We start from the raw sequence: 17,781 nt of genomic DNA, 5'->3' as shown, positions 1-17,781 counted from the left end.
AGCCGGTTGGGCAGAGGACGAGCGACCTCACACGACCTCACGCACCTCACGCCCCTGGAGGACGAAAGGGCACAGGTGACCGGATGAGAATGTGGTGGCGCTTTTTCAGCATCTCTGGGTTAATCGACTTCCTTAGACTAAACATCCTTTTTTTTTTTTTTTTTTTTTAATTTGCAAACGAAAAAACGTGTAGCATACCTCATCCTGAGAGCCAGTGCCACAGGCTAGGAAAGCATTTGTATGGCTTCAGATGAGGCCTGTTGGACTTTGCAGAGGGAGGGAACCGCTGTGCGCAGGGCCATCCTGGACATCCCCATGCGTCCCCTCCACTCCGTCTGCCCTGTGGTGCCATTTGTGTTCACAGTCTTCAGGGTGACTTGTATTTTCATCACGTCTCACGAGCCAGCCACACGGGTGTTTCCTCTCTGGGCCTTGGAGTTAATCCTTTTTTTGTTCAGACTTCCAGAGCGCAGTGGCCTACTGCCCCGGCTGTGGAGCAGCTGGCCCGAGTTCGACTCCTGGGTCTGCTACTTAACGGTTCTCTCCTTTGGGACAGCTTACTTGCCTCTCTCTACCTGTTTCCTCATCCAGAAAATGGGATCTATAATGGTGGTTGTGAAAAAACGACATTTCCATGGGTGGAGTTGAGCGTGTAGTTAAGTGTTCAAGGGTGGCTTTTGTTGGCAGAGAACAAAAACTCATTCCAGTGAGTACAAGTAAAAAGAGGTCTGTTGAAGGAAGCCTAAGGGTCCAGCCTTAGAGACGGGGACGTCCCCTCTCTTTGGCTCCCTGGTCTCGAGCTTCCGTGAGGACTGATGTCCTCCCCAGGGGCATTCTTGGCTTGGGCTTGCCACGTTGCTCAGCCCAGGCCTCAGGCTACAGGAACTGTCTTTCTTTCCTTTTAAAGATTTTTTTATTTGTTCTTTTGAGAGAGAGAGAGTGAGAGTGCACAAGCAAGGGAGGGGCAGAGGGAGAAGCAGGCCTCCCCGATGAGCAGAGAGTCTGACTCTGGGTGCCATCCCAGAATCCTGAGATCATGACCTGAGCCGAAGGTAGACGCTTAACTGGCGGAGCCGCCCAGGTGCCCCTACATGAACTTTCAATTCAGGTGTTCATGGTCACCTAAGGGGGTAACTTAGTGACCCCCAAACCTGGATATGTATGAGCAACTCCTGGGGAGCTTATGAAACAAGTTGATTTCTGGGGTACAACCCCCAACCCCCAATTTGATTTAGCAAGTCATATGAGTTTGGGTTAGAAGTCTAGTTCAGAAAAGCTGCCAGGTGATTCTACTGATCAGTGGGAAACCCTCTGATCTCGGTCTCTAAGCATCTGAATTTCAGATTCCTGGGACAGGTGTCCAAGCCTTGACTGTTGGTTTGGGGATGAGGACAGACAGACTTCGGTGCTTAGGGGCTGTGTGGGTGAGGAGGCACGTCTGGAAAGAGGGGCCATAGCATATGGCTAGTGAAGGAGTACGTCCTTTTCCTTAAAAAGGTGAAGCTCTGTTGCTTGAAGGAAGCTTGTCCACGTGTTTTGAGGGAACATCCGATGAGCCGTCTCGGCAGGTTGTGAGCTGGTTCTTCTGTCGTCCTCTGTGGAGGTCTTCATTTTGGGTTGTCTGTCACTCCCATCTCTGTGGTTTGGGCAGCAAATAATTTTATTTGGCAGAGAGAGAAGGCAGGGGGAGGGGCAGAGGGAGAAGCAGACTCTCTGCTGAGCAGGGAGCCCCATACGGGACTCGATCCCAGGACCCTGAGGTCATGACCTGAGCCAAAGGCAGACACTTAACTGACTGAGCCACCCAGGAGCCCAGTGTTTTTTGTTTTTTGTTTAAGGGCAACGTTCTTATTCTTAGTGCTTATGAGCATTGTCAGGCAGGTGCAGGCCGCAAATAAGAGGGTCGAGTTGATGCTTGTTGGGCGCACAGCTGGGCACTGAAGCCTCGCCCTTTTGGATCAATGGGGTTTTCTTAGGAAAACTGTGCTTGGGGCCCTCAAAACCAGGTAGAAGATCATGACGGGAGCTGCCTAGATAGGGCTTGGGGAGAAGTGTATTCCGTTTCTAGCTCTGCTGTGACTTGATCCTTGATTTTTGGGGCCTCGCTGATGATTAATGCAATGGTGTTTGGTAAAAACACAACTATTTGTTGAGGTACTTACCCTGTACTGGGCACCGTTCCAGCCTTTTGTGTGTGTTCATTGATGGACTCCTCATCACCCCGCAGTGTGGTAGATGCTATTATTTTTCCCATTTGACCCCTGAGGAAACAGGGCAGACAGGAGCGGGATTTCCCCAAGCTCATACCCAGCAGCTCTGGAGCCCGTGCTCTCAGCTCATTCATTGCTCTGGCTTTTGAGACCCAGGTACTTAACTCATGTCAGGCACAGGAGGCCCGGGCTCAACTTTGCATTGAATTTGATTTTCCCTTGTATTATGTCTTTGCAGGAAACGAAAGAGGAGAAGTCTTCCTATAACTGTCCCCTGTGTGAAAAGATTTGCACTACCCAGCATCAGCTAACCATGCACATCCGTCAGGTTTGCTGCCGATTTTCTATGTGTTTGAAAGCATTCTTCGTTAAGAGAGGGCAGTTTGATCTCTGCAGATGAACTGTGTCTCTGCTCTATTTAGATTTAATATGTGAACAGTCTTGAGGGGCGGTTATGAAATAAGTCTTGTGTTCCGGGTTCCTGTGACCAAAATCCCAGGTCAATGCAGAATTACCTTTTCAGACTTGGACAAACATTTCGCTAACGGACCACATACAACAGAAGACCATTCGTCATACATGTCGTGTCCGTTTGAACTAAGTCTCTTCCTAGTACAGTGAGATGGTAGATGGGTTCTTTATACTGCTACAAGCTTCCGTTGTGCAGCAGGGAATTGGGGATTTCTTTTGGCTTCTATAATGGGACATTTATCCTTCTCCCTTGCCTGCTGTGGGAGAAGGTACATGATGAAGCATGGATGAATCTAGAACAATGGACTGACAACATGTATAATACATATATTTGGAGTGGGACTGGATAATTTTGTTTTCATCATGTTAGTGCCGTCCTTGGTCCCCATCCTCTATTTCCCTACCCCCCATCTGCCTCCCGCTGGTAACCATCAGTTCATTCTCTAGAGTTGAGTCTGTTTCTTGGTTTGTGTGTGTCTCTCTCTCCCTCTCTTTGTTCCCTTTGCTCATTTGTTTTGTTTCTTAAATCCCGCCTATGAGCGAGAAGGATTGATGATACTAAAATCATAGCACGGTACTGAGTAATACCATCATTTAATAACTTGGGTTTGGGCAGAAATGTTCTTTCTTAAGATCTCCCAGAGGCCAGAACTCCGAACTGTGCAGGTTTCAGTTCTCTTTCCCTAACAGCAGGACTGAGTCAGCAAACTGGAAGAAGGGATGTGGCCTTGCTGTGAATAGTGCAGGGGTCCTTCTGCTCCTGTGAATACATGGGCTCCCTTAACCTCTCAGTGTCTCCAAGAAAGACGTGCGAAGGCTCCACTTCTCTTGGAGCCTTGCAGATGTGTTTTTCAAAACCGGAACATGAAAGTGGAAGAAGATCGTACACAATAGTCACTTGCCTGACAGACTTTTTGACATTTGGGAGGATATTCCAAATGACATTAGAAAATATATATATATCAGAGAAGCTGTCCTGGGTGTTTTCTTGTTTTGGGTTTTCTGTTCTGTATAAAGCTCTGACTTTGCCTTTCATAATAGCCCAGCTTTGACCCATCCTCCTAAGTGACCGCTGTGACGATTGCTTTCCGCAGCATAACACGGACACTGGAGGAGCAGACCATTCGTGCAGCATCTGCGGGAAGTCGCTGAGCTCGGCCAGCTCCCTGGACCGCCACATGCTGGTGCACTCTGGCGAGAGGCCCTACAAATGCACCGTGTGTGGCCAATCGTTCACCACCAATGGGAACATGCACAGGTGGGTGAGGGCGGCTTTCACCCGGTGGCTGCCGGCTGCTGGGTGACGGAAAGCCACAGTGGCCTTGGGGTGGTCTGGGGACTTGCCTAGAGGCCTGTGAGCTCTTGGGATCTGTGCGCAGGGTGGAGAAGTCAGAGCTGGTCTTGCTGGCTCCTGCCTGGTCTCTCCCATGTATTTGGACGTGTCTCTAGCCGTGGGAAGCAGAAGTACCTGGGCGAGGTCTTTGGCCTTTGGGGATCTTCAGGACGAAACACAGAGTCCTTCCCCCTCTGCCAGCTGCAGTTTTCTTTGTTTGGGTGCCAGAGGTGGGCAGCCCATCAGATGCAGAGGAAGCCTCAGGGAGTAGCAGAGTAACCCTTCCCTCTGGAAAAACCATTTGCATATGCCTACCAGATTTCCCTGTAGCCCTTCTCCTTGCAAAAAGTTTCTGGGGCCTTTGAATAAATAGTTAGGTGGCCTGGTCTTGGAACTTCAGGATAAGATAGGATAAAATGAAGGAAAAGAGATCTGATAAGTGCCAGGAATTTTCTTCCTGAGGGAAGAAGAAGCTCACTCCAGAGTGGGAGAGAGCTCAGTGGTGGGCATATTAAAATTCTGTGGGACAAATAGAAAATATACTTTATAGAAAAATGACCTAGGTTTTGAGGGGTTAGAACAAAAAGACATTTTTTTTTAATGCTCATTTTATTCTTTCCACAAACATTTTAGAAACATTAGGACTCTAGGAAAGATTTTTAAAGGGACTGAAAAGATTTCACCTTCTTGGAAAATCAGACTATTTTTATTTTTCTATAGCCCCTTCCAGGGGTTATGCTGCTTTCTTTTTAAAAACTGACTTTTTTTTTTTTTTTTAATATATTTGTTTCAAAAAAAAAAAAGCTTTATGTAATTACTGTGAAACTGATAACTTTGCTATCTAGCAGTAGTAAAATGGGGCCGGGGCAGTTCATTCCACCTAAAACCATTTTGTGAACCGCGGACGTATTGCTGGGACACGCTGCAGTAGTGGGCAGATCTCAGGCTCTTGGTATTAGGCACCTGATGTCAAATCTCAACTCTACCACTTGTAAGTTTTCCGTTCTTGAGCAGGTTACTTAACCTTTTGTGCCTCATTTTCCTCCTCACTGGAACGAGATTTTTAAAGTAGTATCCACTTCATTGGAGAGGGATGAGGGTTAGGGGATAATGAGTTTTGCACACAGTCGAGCCCCACTGTAAGCGCTCGGTGAATGTTATCTGTCGCTACTGTTTGCCTTTCGGAGTAATGTCGCAATCCTCCAAAGCCTGTGGATTTCTCACTCCTGGAAGTAAGGTGCAGGGTGACTTTATGAAACGTATCAATATGTTCAAGATTTTTTACAAAGTATTTTACTTTTTTTTTCTTTGTGTATACATTTCAGTCCTCTTCGCCCCTCCCCTCCTCCTAGGAATGTTTTGGGGCATGAAGAAGGAAGTGAATAAATGCCATCACCGTGGTTTAGGATCCTACTTTACAGTCTAGCTTTTTGCTTTTTTTCCAGCATGGTCAGCCCGGTAGTATCATTTTACCTTCTGTTTGCCATTTTGTTTTATTTTTCCTGGTCCTTCCCTCTGCATATGCTTACATATCTGCCCTCTCCCAAATCTGGTCCTGGAGGCATGGCCTAGTCCCTCCCTTCTTGGGTGGTTTCCCTGCTTTCTCTTCCTGAGACCCATGCTCCATGGAGCTCCCCACGGGCCAGCTCGAACTCGTGGGAGGGCAGTGGCCACATTAGTGAGGTGTACCCTCCTTCGGGCTGCTCTGGCCCTGCCCGTGATGGTCCGTGAGACATCTCTGATCTCCGGCCCAGTCACTCCCGGTTGGGAACATTTCCATTTAGGGACCGCATCTGTGATTGAACAGGACACGTGTGTAGCGCCTCTGTAAAGGGCACAGTTACTCCTTCTCCAGTGACGTAACAGACCGGGCTTCTTACAGAGAACCACAGCTGAAGCCGTGGTGTACTGTGCATCGGGCACTGGGTTCAACATTTCACTTTCTGTTTTGTTTTTTGTCCCCTTCATGAGCTACGATCCATATGCCATGGATTTCACCCACTTGAAGTGTCCAGTTCAGCGGGTTTTAATGTGTGCACAGAGTTCTGCAGCCGTGACAACAGTGTTAGGTCATTTTCATCACCCCAGAAAGAAACTCCATACCCATCAAGCAGTCCCTTCCCATTACTTTCCCACCTTCCAGCACTAGGAAAACACTAATCTACTTCCGGTCTCTGGATTTGCCTGTTCTCTGTGGTCTGTCTGTGACTCGTTTCCTCACTGACCATTATGTTTTCAAGAGGCCTCTATGTGATAGCATGGCTCAGCACCCCATTCTTTTTTACTGTCAAATAATCGTCCATTGTGGGGATCTGCTGTATTTACCCATCTCTTTCATCAGCTGGTGGACATTTGGGTCCTTTCGACTCTTTGGCTATCACTCGTAATGCTCCTGTGAACGTTCTGGTCCATCTTTTGGGTGGATGCGTGGTTTCATTTCTCTTGGGCGGATACTTGAGAGCGTGGTGGCTGGGTCACGTGGCACCTCCGTGTTTACCATTGTGAGGACCTGCCACACTGTTCTCCAGAGCGGCTGCATCAGCTTACAAACCCCCCAGCGGAGTGGGGGGTGGATCGAGGGTTTCCACATCCTTGCCAGCACCTGTTCCCGCCTGTCTTTTTCATGACAGCCGTCCGATGAGGTGTGAAGTGGAATCCCATGACTTTTGTAACTGTAGTTCTTCCATTTAAGTCTGTGATCCGTTTTGAGTTCATACTTGGGTATCCTGTCAGGAAGGGGTCCAGCTTCAGTCTTCGTCACTTTGCAGAAAAGACTTTTTTCTTTTCCCCCATTGAATGGTCAGGCCATTCTAGTCAAAATTCAGTTGACCGTAAATGCAAGGATTTCTCTCTCTGCTAGTTCTCTTCCATTGATCTGTACGTCCATCCTCAGGCCTCTCGTGGCATTGACTTACTCCAGCTTTTTGTCTCAAGTTTTGAAACTGGGAGGTGCGAGTCCTCCAGTGGAGGTCTTTTTCAAGATTGTCTTGGCTGCTCTGGATTGCTTGCCTTTCCATATGAATTTCAGGATCTGTTTGTCAAGATCTGCAGAAAAGGCAGCTGGCATAATTACAGGGTTTATAAAGTGCGTAGATCAGTTTGGGGCATTGCCACTTTACCAGTATTAAATCTTTAAACATGGGATATTTTCCATTTATGTCCATTACATCTGAATGGATTTCTTTCAACTGTGTTTTAAATCATTTTCAAAGTGTAATTTATTTATTTAGAGGAAATTGGCAGAAAACTTTTTAAAAACTGATATATTTATTCTAGAGAGAGTAGTGTGGGGGGAGGGGCAGAGGGAGAAGGAGAGAGAATCTCAAGCAGATCCACGCTGAGCACAGAGCCTGACCCGGGGCTCCATCTCACCACCCTGAGACCATCTTCTGAGCCGAAATCAAGAGTTGGGTGCTCAACCAGCTGAGCCACCCAGGCACCCCAAGGTTTTATATTTATTTTGTTAATTTATTCCTAAGTGTCTTATTCTTTTGGGTGGTATTCAAAGTGGAATTACTTTTTTTGATTGTTCGTTGCTGGTATATGGAAATACAAGTCACATTGTGTACTGACCTTGTTTCTGGCAGCCTGGCTGACCTGTTTATTCTTTCTAACGATTATTACGTGGATTCTGTAGGATTTTCTACACATATGATCCTATCGTCTGCAGATAGAGAAAGTTGTGCTTCTCGCTTTTAAACTAATCTGAATGCTTTTCCCCCTGCCTGCTAGCCCTGGCCAGCCCCTCCAGCAAGTGTTAAATAGAGGCAAAGAGAACAGACGCCCCAATCTTATTGCTGATGTTAGGTAGAAAGCATTCCCGCTTTCCTAATTAAGTATGATGCTGATTATGGGTTTTCATAAATGTCTTTTATTGGTTTGAGGAAATGCTTTTTAGCCTGCTGAGTGTTTTCATCCGGGAAGGGGGTTAGATGGAGTCAAACGCTATTTTGGCATTTATTGAGACGGTCCGGCTGTTTTGTCCTGTCCTCCTTTCTGTTTTGGATGTTAAATCAACCCTCTTCCTGGGGCGCCTGGGCGGCTCAGTAGGTTAAGCATCTGCCTTCAGCTCAGGTCATGATCCCAGGGTCCTGGGTTCAAGCCCCATGTCGGGCTCCCTGCTCGGCGAGGAGCCTGCTTCTCCCTCTCCTCCCCATTCGTGCTCTCTCTCGCTCACTCTGTTGCTATCTCTTTCTCTCTAAAATAAATAAATAAGATCTTTGAAAAAATAAAAAATAAATCAATCAGCCCTGTTCCTGGGATGAATCCCACTTGGTCACACTGTACAATCATTTTCATATGTTGATGGACGTGGTTTGCTAGTATTTCATTAAAGAGTTTGCCTGTCTTCGTAAGAGATACTGGTCTGTAGTTTTCTACTCAGTCTTTATCCGGTTTTCACGCCAGAGTAATTCTGCCAGCCTCATAGACTGAGTTGGGAACTGGTCCGTCCACCTCTGTGTTTTGGAAGAGTTTGTTGAAGTTAATTCTTCTTTATGTATTTGGTAGAATTCACCAACAAAACCACCTGGGCTGTTCTTTCTGAGACGTTTTCAAATTACTAATCCAGTCTCTTGGGATAGTTCTCTCCACATTTCTGTTTCTTCTTGAGTTCATTTCCATCATTTGTGTCTATTCCAGAAATTTGGCCATTTTATGTAAATTATCTAATTGGTCGGCTTACAGGTTGTTCACAGTTTCCCTTTCTAGTCCTTTCTGTCTCATGGTGAGTAGTTCTGTCCCCTCTTTGATTCCTGACGGTAATCATTTGAATCTTCTTTATTTTTCCCTCAGGCAGTCTAGCCAAACATTTGTCAGTTTTATTGATATTTTCAAAGAAACAGTGTTTGGTTTTGTAGGTTTTTCTCTGTTGGGTTTTCTGCTGTTTCATTAATTTCCCACTCTACGTTATTATTTTCCTCCTTCTCCTTGCTTTAGGGTTAGCTTGCTGTTCTTTCTCCAGCTTTTTTTTTTCTTTTAAAGATTTTATTTATTTATTTGACAGAGAGAGATCACAAGCAGGCAGAGAGGCAGGCAGAGAGAGAGGAGGAAGCAGGCTCCCTGCTGAGCAGAAAGCCTGATGCGGGGCTCGATCCCAGGACCCTGAGATCACGACCCGAGCTGAAGGCAGTGGCTCAACCCACTGAGCCACCCAGGCGCCCCTTTCTCCAGCTTTTTAAGGCAGAAGGTGAGGATATTGATTGGAGAACTTTTTTCGTACTCTAGGTGTTTTCAGCTAGACATCTCCTTTGAGGCATTTGCTTTAGTTGCAGCCTATAAATTTTTGTATGTTGTGTTTTCTTGTTTATTTTTCTCAGAGTATTTTCTTATTTCCTGTGTGACTTCTTTGACCCGCTGGTTATTTCAGACTGTGTTGTTCACTTTCTGCGTATTTGTGAATTCCCAAATGTCTTGCTGCTGTTAATTTCCAATATCGTTTTGTCATAGTTAGGGAACATACTTTGTGTGATTTCAATCCTTTGAAATTTCTGGAAGCTTGTTTTATGGCCGAGCATATGGCATGTCCTGGAGGACGTCCCATGTTTGTTGGAGAATAATGTGTGAGCTGCTGCCATTGGCGTGTTCTCTAGAGGTGCTTTGAGGTCGAGCTGGTTGATATGTTGTTCACATCTCCTGTTTCCTTATTGACCTCTGTTTATTTTTATGGGCTCTGCCTCTAAGGTTTGGGGAATTATTATCCCATTTTGCAGATGAGGGAACTTGCAAAAGTTTCTTTGAGGGGGGGTGTTTCTGACTTTGTATTGTTGGCGCTAAAAGCACCCTTGTGATACTCTGAGCTGTGTGACCTTAGAGAAGTTGTTTGACCTCTCTGTGTCTCAGCTACTTCATCTGAAGGAAGAAGTGCTCTCTGACCAGTGTTGTGGCAGCATGGCGGAGGTTCATGAATTAATACATGTGAAGCACTTTGGAGAATGTTTGTTAAATCAGCGGTCACCAATATTACTATTATATGTGCCACTGAGGGACAGTATACCAAGGAAACATTCCTCTAATACCAGAAAATAAATCAAGAGGTTGCTTTTACTTTTGTTTTCTTTTTGCTATACTCAGTCGGGTCGTCTGAAGAGCCATGAAGATGTTTGAGTTTATCACACGACGCTGACTTGGCCTTTTCTGCAAAATTGGAAACAATGAGTTGAAAGAGCATTCAGTTTTTGGTCATCATTCACAGTTATTACCACCTTCATTTGTTGGTAAAACTGTACTTTTGGAAAAAAAATTATAAAAATGTGAAAACACCTACAGAAATGTACTAGAGAGAGTGGAGTTAGATTTATTTGTCCCAGTGGATCTGTTCCAGAATCTGAGACTCGAATGGTGAGCTGCGATCCCTCCTAAGCACATGCCTGTGTTTCATTAATCAGGGGCCGGAGCGGCCCCGGGGACGCGTGTGTGCAGGAGTTAGAAAGAACTGTGAAAACCCAAGTTCTGATGAGCTGCGTCCTCTCCGGGTTTTCAGAGCATGGAAGGAAGCTGGTCGACTGTGAGTTTGCTGCTCAAGATGGAAGTTCTTTTTTTTTTTTTTTTTTTTTTTTTTTTTTTTTTTAAATTTGACAGAGAGAGAGAAGTAAGAGCGAGCACAGGCAGACAGAGTGGCAGGCAGAGGCAGAAGGAGAAGCAGGCTCCCTGCCAAGCAAGGAGCCTGATGTGGGACTCAATCCCAGGATGCTGGGATCATGACCTGAGCTGAAGGCAGCCGCCTAACCAACTGAGCCACCCAGGCGTCCCAAGATGGAAGTTCTTTTCTTTCTCCTTTCTCATTTTCCTTCTGCTGCTGCTGCTTCTGCTTTCCCAGGTCTGTGGCACCAGCTGGCATCAGGAGAGCCGGGAGCTCCCCAGGGGCGGCGTTTGGGGGGGGTGGTGACCAGAGACCCCGTGTGTCCGGGGAGCATACATGCCCCACCCTCCCTTCGTTTCAGGCGCTGATCTTCCCTCTCTTCCCCGAGGGGTGCAGATCCCTGTGTTGTGGCTCTCCAGAGCCATTTCCCCAAGGCTTGATTCCACAAGGCTGGTGTGGCACCCAGTGTCACTTAGGAACACACAGGTGACCTTCCTCAGGCGTGCTGCTCAGCCCTGCTACTGGGAAGGGCCTGTGCACATGCAGAGGTGATGGTTATCTCTGGGTTCTTCAGGCACGTTCTTCCAGATAAGCCCTGCCTTCCTGAGCAGCATGCTGTGGGGGGCCTATCTGGGCTCCGCCCCCACACTCCTGTCCTTGGCTGCAAACCTCTTGCAACCCAGACCCCAGGAACTAGATCTTTTTCAATTTCAGGTGGTTCTTAACTGACATTGAGGTACTCCGTCGCCACACACTTTGTGAAGCAACTCCGTTTCTTTCCTTGCATGGCGAGTCATCAGATGAGGATACAGTAGTTATCTGTTTATAAGGGGACTGAGTCCTTTTGTCGAGTTTTCTTTATCCTAGTGGTAGGAGAGGACCCTCAGCACCCAGGCAAGAAGGCCTTCTCGATCTCTTAGCAGACCTGGTACAGTTGTTCAGGCTGCCACTTCCCTGTCTGCAGACTCTCGTGTTTCTGAGTTTTGGAAATCTTTCATCCCAAACCACTCTGACCGCAGCCGAGTTCCCGGGCAGAATAATATGCTTCATCAAGTGCAAAACATGTATCACGGAAACATCACCGTGCCTCCAGCTTTTAACTTCCCAGAACTCTTTATCAGTCGCTCCCACGTTGAAAATTTGGATTGAACAGTGCTTGTCTTCCAAAACAAACTTGGGAAACTGAGCCAGAGCATGCCCGCTGGGAGAGCTCAATGTAGGAAAAAGGGCATTGAGCTTTGCAATTAGCAAAACTTTCCAGAAAGTGCTGGACTTCAGAGCTATGAAGAAGTGATGATATTTGAAAGAGAAGATTGAAACGGATCTCCTTTGGAAGAAATCTTACTTCTGAGATGGGTGTCTGTCTTTTGCCCCTCCATAATTGCCTTGGGAAAATAGGAAATTAATTTCCACTTTGCTCCTCATTTTACAAACTATGGACCTTTAAGCTTACAAAGAGAATTGTGGAGTGCGTGTTGCATTTCAGACACACCAGACACCGTGGCAGGAGCAGGCTTTCCTAAGTGGCTTCGCCATTCATTCTCCAAAGAGCAGGATTGTGTGCTCCTTTCGGCCGTGTCGCGGAAGGGTGAGCATGAGGCAGGGAAATCCCAGGAACATCATCTAGTTGTCTGGCATGGGCTTTCTTTCCTACTGCAGCAGGCATGACTTTTTCTGTTGCTAAGTACAGGAGACAGACCCTGAGGATGCCACTGGACAGCAGTCTTCAGGAACAGAGGCTTATGTGTTCCTATTATGCTGGAAGAAAACGTTCACTGTGCAGAAATGTGACCTGCTCCATGACAAATGAGACCACAGAGGCTCTGAATTTAGCTCACTACTCTCAGATGCTTAGGCGGAGCCAGCCCTTGGCATGCACAAGTGAACTTGGGTATCTGAACAGGTGGCCAGCAGTGGAGGACAGAAGGAGCAGGGGTCGGACAGTGTCTTGGAAGGGGACAGTCCCTTCTTTACCCTCAGAGCCCAGCAAGGGGAAGGGCCCTGTGAACTTCGCTCATGGTAATAATGAGTTTCTGAGGACGACCTAGAACTAGTTTTGGGACTTGCTGTTTCTCCAGAGTCGGGGTGGGCGCTCAGGTTCAGCTAGGCACATCTTGAAACAAATCTAAATGTATTCCTGTGAAGGAAGAAAGGTATCAGGTCCCATGGGAGGAAGTAATTCAGAGGATAAAAATCTGTGGGTCACCCTACTCAGGACTATGTGCATTTTTTTTTCTACTAAAAAGGAGGAAATGGGGCAACTGGGTGGCCCTGTCAGTTGAGTAATCAACTCCTGATTTTGGCTCAAATTGTGATCTTTCAGGGTTAAGGGATGGAGCCGCATGTCGGGCTCCGCACTGGGCGTAGAGCCTGCTTAAGAGTCTCTTTCTGTCCCTCCCCCTTCTCTAAGAAGGAAGCAGGGAGGGAGGGAAAGAAGGAAGAAATGATTATATAATGACTTTTCGGTTATCTACAACTTAAGTATCTTTCCCTGGAGGGAAAGACAAATCAGAAGAAAATCTCTTTAGGTGACTGGCAGAAACCTTAACACATTGGGTTGCACTTAGAAGATGGTAAATGTCCTGTGACCATGCGTGCAGCTCTTAAAGGTGGTTGAGGGGTTTGTGGAGAGTTTCATGGTGTGTGTGCAGTCAGTGCGATGGGAACATATGGTATTGCTGGACTCAGGACTGCATACATTTGGTGGTGTTCGGTGACTAGCTCGTGGTTTCGTGATGGTTGTACTTGGTATCGAGGCAGTTCTCATCTGTCTTAGTACAATAGATACTGAAATAGTCATATTTCAAATACAGTCTTAGCTTTTCATTTCTTTTTTTATTAAAGATTTTTAAAATTTATTTGACACAGAGAGATATCACAAGTAGGCAGAGAGACAGGCGGCGGGGGGAGGGGAAGCAGGCTCCCCGCTGAGCAGGGAGCCCGATGTGGAACTCGATCCCAGGACCCTGAGATCATGACCTGAGCTGAAGGCAGACACTTAACCCACTGAGCCACCCAGGCGCCCTTAGAAAGCTTTTCTTTAACAGAGTTGCCACTTCTTTCTTTTTAACTAGGAAAAAAAAAAACCCATCATATAAATGTCATACTTCATTCCGTGAACATGCCTCTTAATATGGTTTTCATTCTCTTTGAAAGTCCACATCATTAAAAGGCCCAGGATTTTCCCCCTGAGCGTCAGCATTGACAAATCTATGTATCACAGCAAGTTGTCTGACTTCCTAGTTTCCCCCAGTAGCATTATTAAGCTTTCACCAAGTGAGTTTATTGTGTGATTATATTTAAATGCTCTTCGCCTTCTCTTTACATCTCATCAGCTGAAAGTGAAACCTGTGTGTCTGTATTTTAAATGCAGTAGTGGTTTGTGTAAAGGCAGCCTCTCTGTGTGTCCTCTGAGAGCTCTTCCTTCCTCTCTGGCCGATGCTGATAAGGGATGCTGGAGCGTCCCGTTCCTTCATCGGTAATGGGGCGGCGTTCTGCTCCCAAGAGTTTGACAGCGTGAGTGTTAAAGGCTGTAATACACACCCAGGCCCCTGGCTCACATAAATGTTCGGCAAATTGTGGTTCCCTTCCTTTCCCTTCTCTCTTGGGACACTTAACCCCCCAGTTCCTTCCGCGTGCTCATAAGCACATGTGTTTACAAAACTGAGAAAAGAGACTGTGACCTTCAACCACGAGGGTGCCCTAAGCTGCCATCTAAGAACCTGGCAGTCTGAAAGGGGTATTTTGTAGACAAGCTGTGTGCCATAGGCCTGAATTTTCTTTTCTGAAAATCCTCATTAGTGAAACCCTTCTTTTTGGTCGGCGGGGGGCGGGGTGGTGGATTGCTTGTTTTGAGGTGCTGGTCTCTTTCACGTGTGGATTTGCATTTATACTATTTGATGAGAGCCTGTGGTTCTTTTCTGAATTCTTACTTTTACATTTTAGAAATCTGCAAATAGGGACGCTTGGGTGGCCCAGTGGGTTAAGCCTCTGCCTTCGGCTCTGGTCATAATCTCAGGGTCCTGGGATTGAGCCCCACGTTGGGCTCTCTGCTCCAAGGGGAGCCTGCTTTCTCCTCTCTCTCTGCCTTCCTTTCTGCCTACTTGTGATCTCTGTCAAATAGATAAATTTAAAAAAAAAAATCTAAAAAAAAAAAAAATAGAAATCTGCAAATAGAAAGCTACCACTAGGAGAAAAAGAACAGGTCAGAGTGATTGGTCACAGAATTTCATTTTTCAGAAAAAGTAAAAAGCATAAGAAAAGAGCAAAGCTGAAAGTTGACCCATTTCAGTTGATAGTCTCTCGCGAAGCCCGTTTTATGTTTTGACGTTCTCTAAAACATTTTCCCTTCTACTTTGTATTTGTTTTTTCTTTCCTAGTACCCCTAACAGTGGACATAGCTTACTTTTTTGAAATGATATTTGAAAAATGGCCTTGCTGCTTGTGCCCATATTTTATTCAGCATTTTCCTCCTGAGGACCAGGTCAAGTTCAGTTACACCAAAGAGGGCAGACCAGAAATCTGCAGGTGCGGGGATATGAAAGCCTTTCCATTCCATCACTGTTTCTCACGTTTACAATCTGCTTCATCATGAAGGAGTTCATCATCATTTAGCCCCTGGGATGCTAATGCTCATAATTTAGGTTTGCTCCTCTTTTGGCTGAGGTGGTATTTGTTTTTGGAGATTGGAGCAGACACAAAAGAAGTTTCTTTCAAATGCAAGCACCATGGTTTTTTTGTTTTTTTTTGTTTTTCTTTTAAGATTTTATTTATTTATTTATTTGACAGAGAGAGACACATGGAGAGAGGAACACAGCAGGGGGAGTGGGACAGGGAGAAGCAGGCTTCCCGCTGAGCAGGGAGCCTGGTGCGGGGCTCGATCTCAGGACCCTGAGATCATGACCCAAGCCCAAGGCAGCTGCTTAACAACTGAGCCACCCGGGTGCCCCAGCACCATGGTATTTTTGATGTATCTTGTTGAAATACTCCGAAAGCTCAGCTGCACCAGGTAAGAGCGGCGGATTCACGGCATCAGTATCTGGAGCATCCGCGCTTGCCCACACTTGAACGGCATGGTAGTCGTGAGAGCTAGAAATTAGGTCACAGAAGGTAAGGTATGTGTTTGCTGGGGTAGGAGGAGGATCGAGGGCCGGCCCCTGCTCCAGACACCGCCGCACACCCTCCTCCTCTCCCACCCTGCCCTCTGCCCATGTCCCTGCAACTTCGAACAGATCCTGAGCCTGTGTCCCCCTTAGTCCTATACTATCAAAGTAGCAAACAGAGGAGGAAGGGGAGGAGGAGAGCGAGCCTGCCTGCCAGCGTTAGATCACAAACTTAAGCCCGCAGCTCTGCACCTCGTGCTTTATACCTTGCATTTTTCCACCTTTGTTTAAATATTCAACCTGTCTGACCTGTTTGGGCTGAACAAGCCGGTGCTAGCAAACATCACAACGTGCCCACTCACTGTCAACGTTTTTCTGATTTGTTAAGGAAGGTGATTAGCAGCAAATTCTGTCTCCCGCCGCCCCCAGCCCCCACTAAAAAGTGAGCAGGCAGCCCAGAAAGCTTAGCAGAGGTCCTCATCACAGCGAAGCCCTGCTCACCGCCGTGGGCATGAGTGTGTGCCAGAGGGCCTTGCTGCTGGCCGCCTGCGGGGCTTAGGGCTGGTAGAGAGCTTGTTGGTCTTCATTCGGGAGAGATTTTGTGTTGCTTTACACCAGATTCGGTTGCATAAGAGGTATCAGTATGTAGTGTCAGCCCTTAGTCCTTACTCTTCGTGCTTATTTAACCCCGCTCGCTAGAGAGGACTGTTGAGGTTTACAGGTGGGAAGACGGAGGTCCACGATGCTACAGGTGCAGCTGAGATTGGAAGAAAATCCTGGCCCTCTCTTCCTGGGCTCCTGTGGGTAGAGCGATGTCCCACTCTCCCCTGCAGCCCGTCGTTTGGGGATTCGGGTCCCCTCGGGCAAGCACAGGCCCGTGTGTACCACATCCATCCCGTTGGAGGTACAAGGGGGTTGGGAACCAATGCTCTCACAGAGAAGGGGACTGGGTTTTAGCAGGCGATCTTTTTTTTTTTTTTTAATTCATTTGGTGTTCATCTTTTTTTCCCCTCTCACATTGGACACATGACCGGTCCCCCTTTTCTTCCTGGCTGTGTCTCCTTTGCCCCTGAAGAATACAGTGTGGCGTCCCCATAGTGGTGGTGGCTTTCCTTTTGCCCGTGCCCCTTCTCTGCACCCAGCACCCACACCTTCCATTTCCCTCTGTGGCATGTGGCAGGCCATCATGACCAGCTCAGCCTGAGCGTTTCCTGTTCCTCTTTTGGAAGAGGCTGAGGAGTAGCCAGCAGTGAGTTGGCACTGCCTTACTGTAGAGATAGTCATCTCTTCCTCCTCTGCAGAAAGAAAAAGGATGTGAGTAACTAGGTGCTACTGTCTTTAAGAAAGCAAGCTAAAGCCAACTCCCTTCGGGGCTGAAGTGAGGAAAGGGTCTGGGGGACTACCTTTCCAGTCTGCCGTGATGGTCAGGACTGGGGATTGGCTTGACTGTAGATACTCAGCCATCTGCTGGGGTCGAGGTGGTGCTGATTGCTTCCCTCAGAGCTAATGGCTCTGGGCTGCACTTCCCGAATGTCAACTTCCGGTGGGCTCCATCACCCAAGGCTGCAGCTCCGGGAGTCTCTCCTGGGTTTGGGGCCTTGGGCTGTCTAGGAGGGTTGAAGAAACGGAGGGCGGTTAGCCCAAACAAGGGGAAGAGTCCATTTTACAAAATGTGGCCACCTTGAAAGATCTAAGGGACCATCAGGTGGGAAAGTGGTAATGTTCTACTCACCGTTTCCTGGTTTAGCACAGGGACAGCCCAGGCAGGCCAATTTTAGCTCTGCGTGAATGAGAGTTCTCTGTGGGTCAGAGAGGTCAACACATTGAACCTCTGAGGTCTTTTGTTTGTTATTTAGGAATCTGTGATTTTATAGGGAAATACGTACTGTGTGTCTTTGTGGGTATTGTACACAGGTATCCAGGGAGCCAAATAATGTACGGAGAGTGTTCTGGCAAATTACTTTAGCGAAACAAGGGCAGGCAAAGGAAAGAAAAAGTGCAAGAGGGTTTAAGGTGTACCGATCCAAAGAACGTGTTTAGAAACAGGGTCTAGAATAAAGCTTTTGCAAAGGTTGATATTTATTG

General features: G+C 47.0%; 1 protein-coding gene across 7 annotated transcripts in view; it reads left to right on the top strand.

Moving 5' to 3' along the window:
• The window catches only part of RREB1 (ras responsive element binding protein 1), a 176,294-nt gene that overhangs the window by 114,131 nt on the left and 44,382 nt on the right, over positions 1 to 17,781 (top strand). For all 7 annotated transcript variants that reach the window (XM_047732956.1, XM_047732955.1, XM_047732958.1 and 4 more), the window contains 2 exons: positions 2,449 to 2,538; positions 3,776 to 3,939. In XM_047732956.1, coding sequence (XP_047588912.1) covers positions 2,449 to 2,538; positions 3,776 to 3,939 — 254 coding nt within the window. The remainder of the gene's footprint in view (positions 1 to 2,448; positions 2,539 to 3,775; positions 3,940 to 17,781) is intronic.

Source organism: Lutra lutra, chromosome 6 (genome assembly GCF_902655055.1).
Source record: "Lutra lutra chromosome 6, mLutLut1.2, whole genome shotgun sequence".
NCBI lineage: Eukaryota > Metazoa > Chordata > Mammalia > Carnivora > Mustelidae > Lutra > Lutra lutra.
Note: the sequence above shows the minus strand (reverse complement) of the source record. Positions and strands in the feature narration are given on the sequence as shown.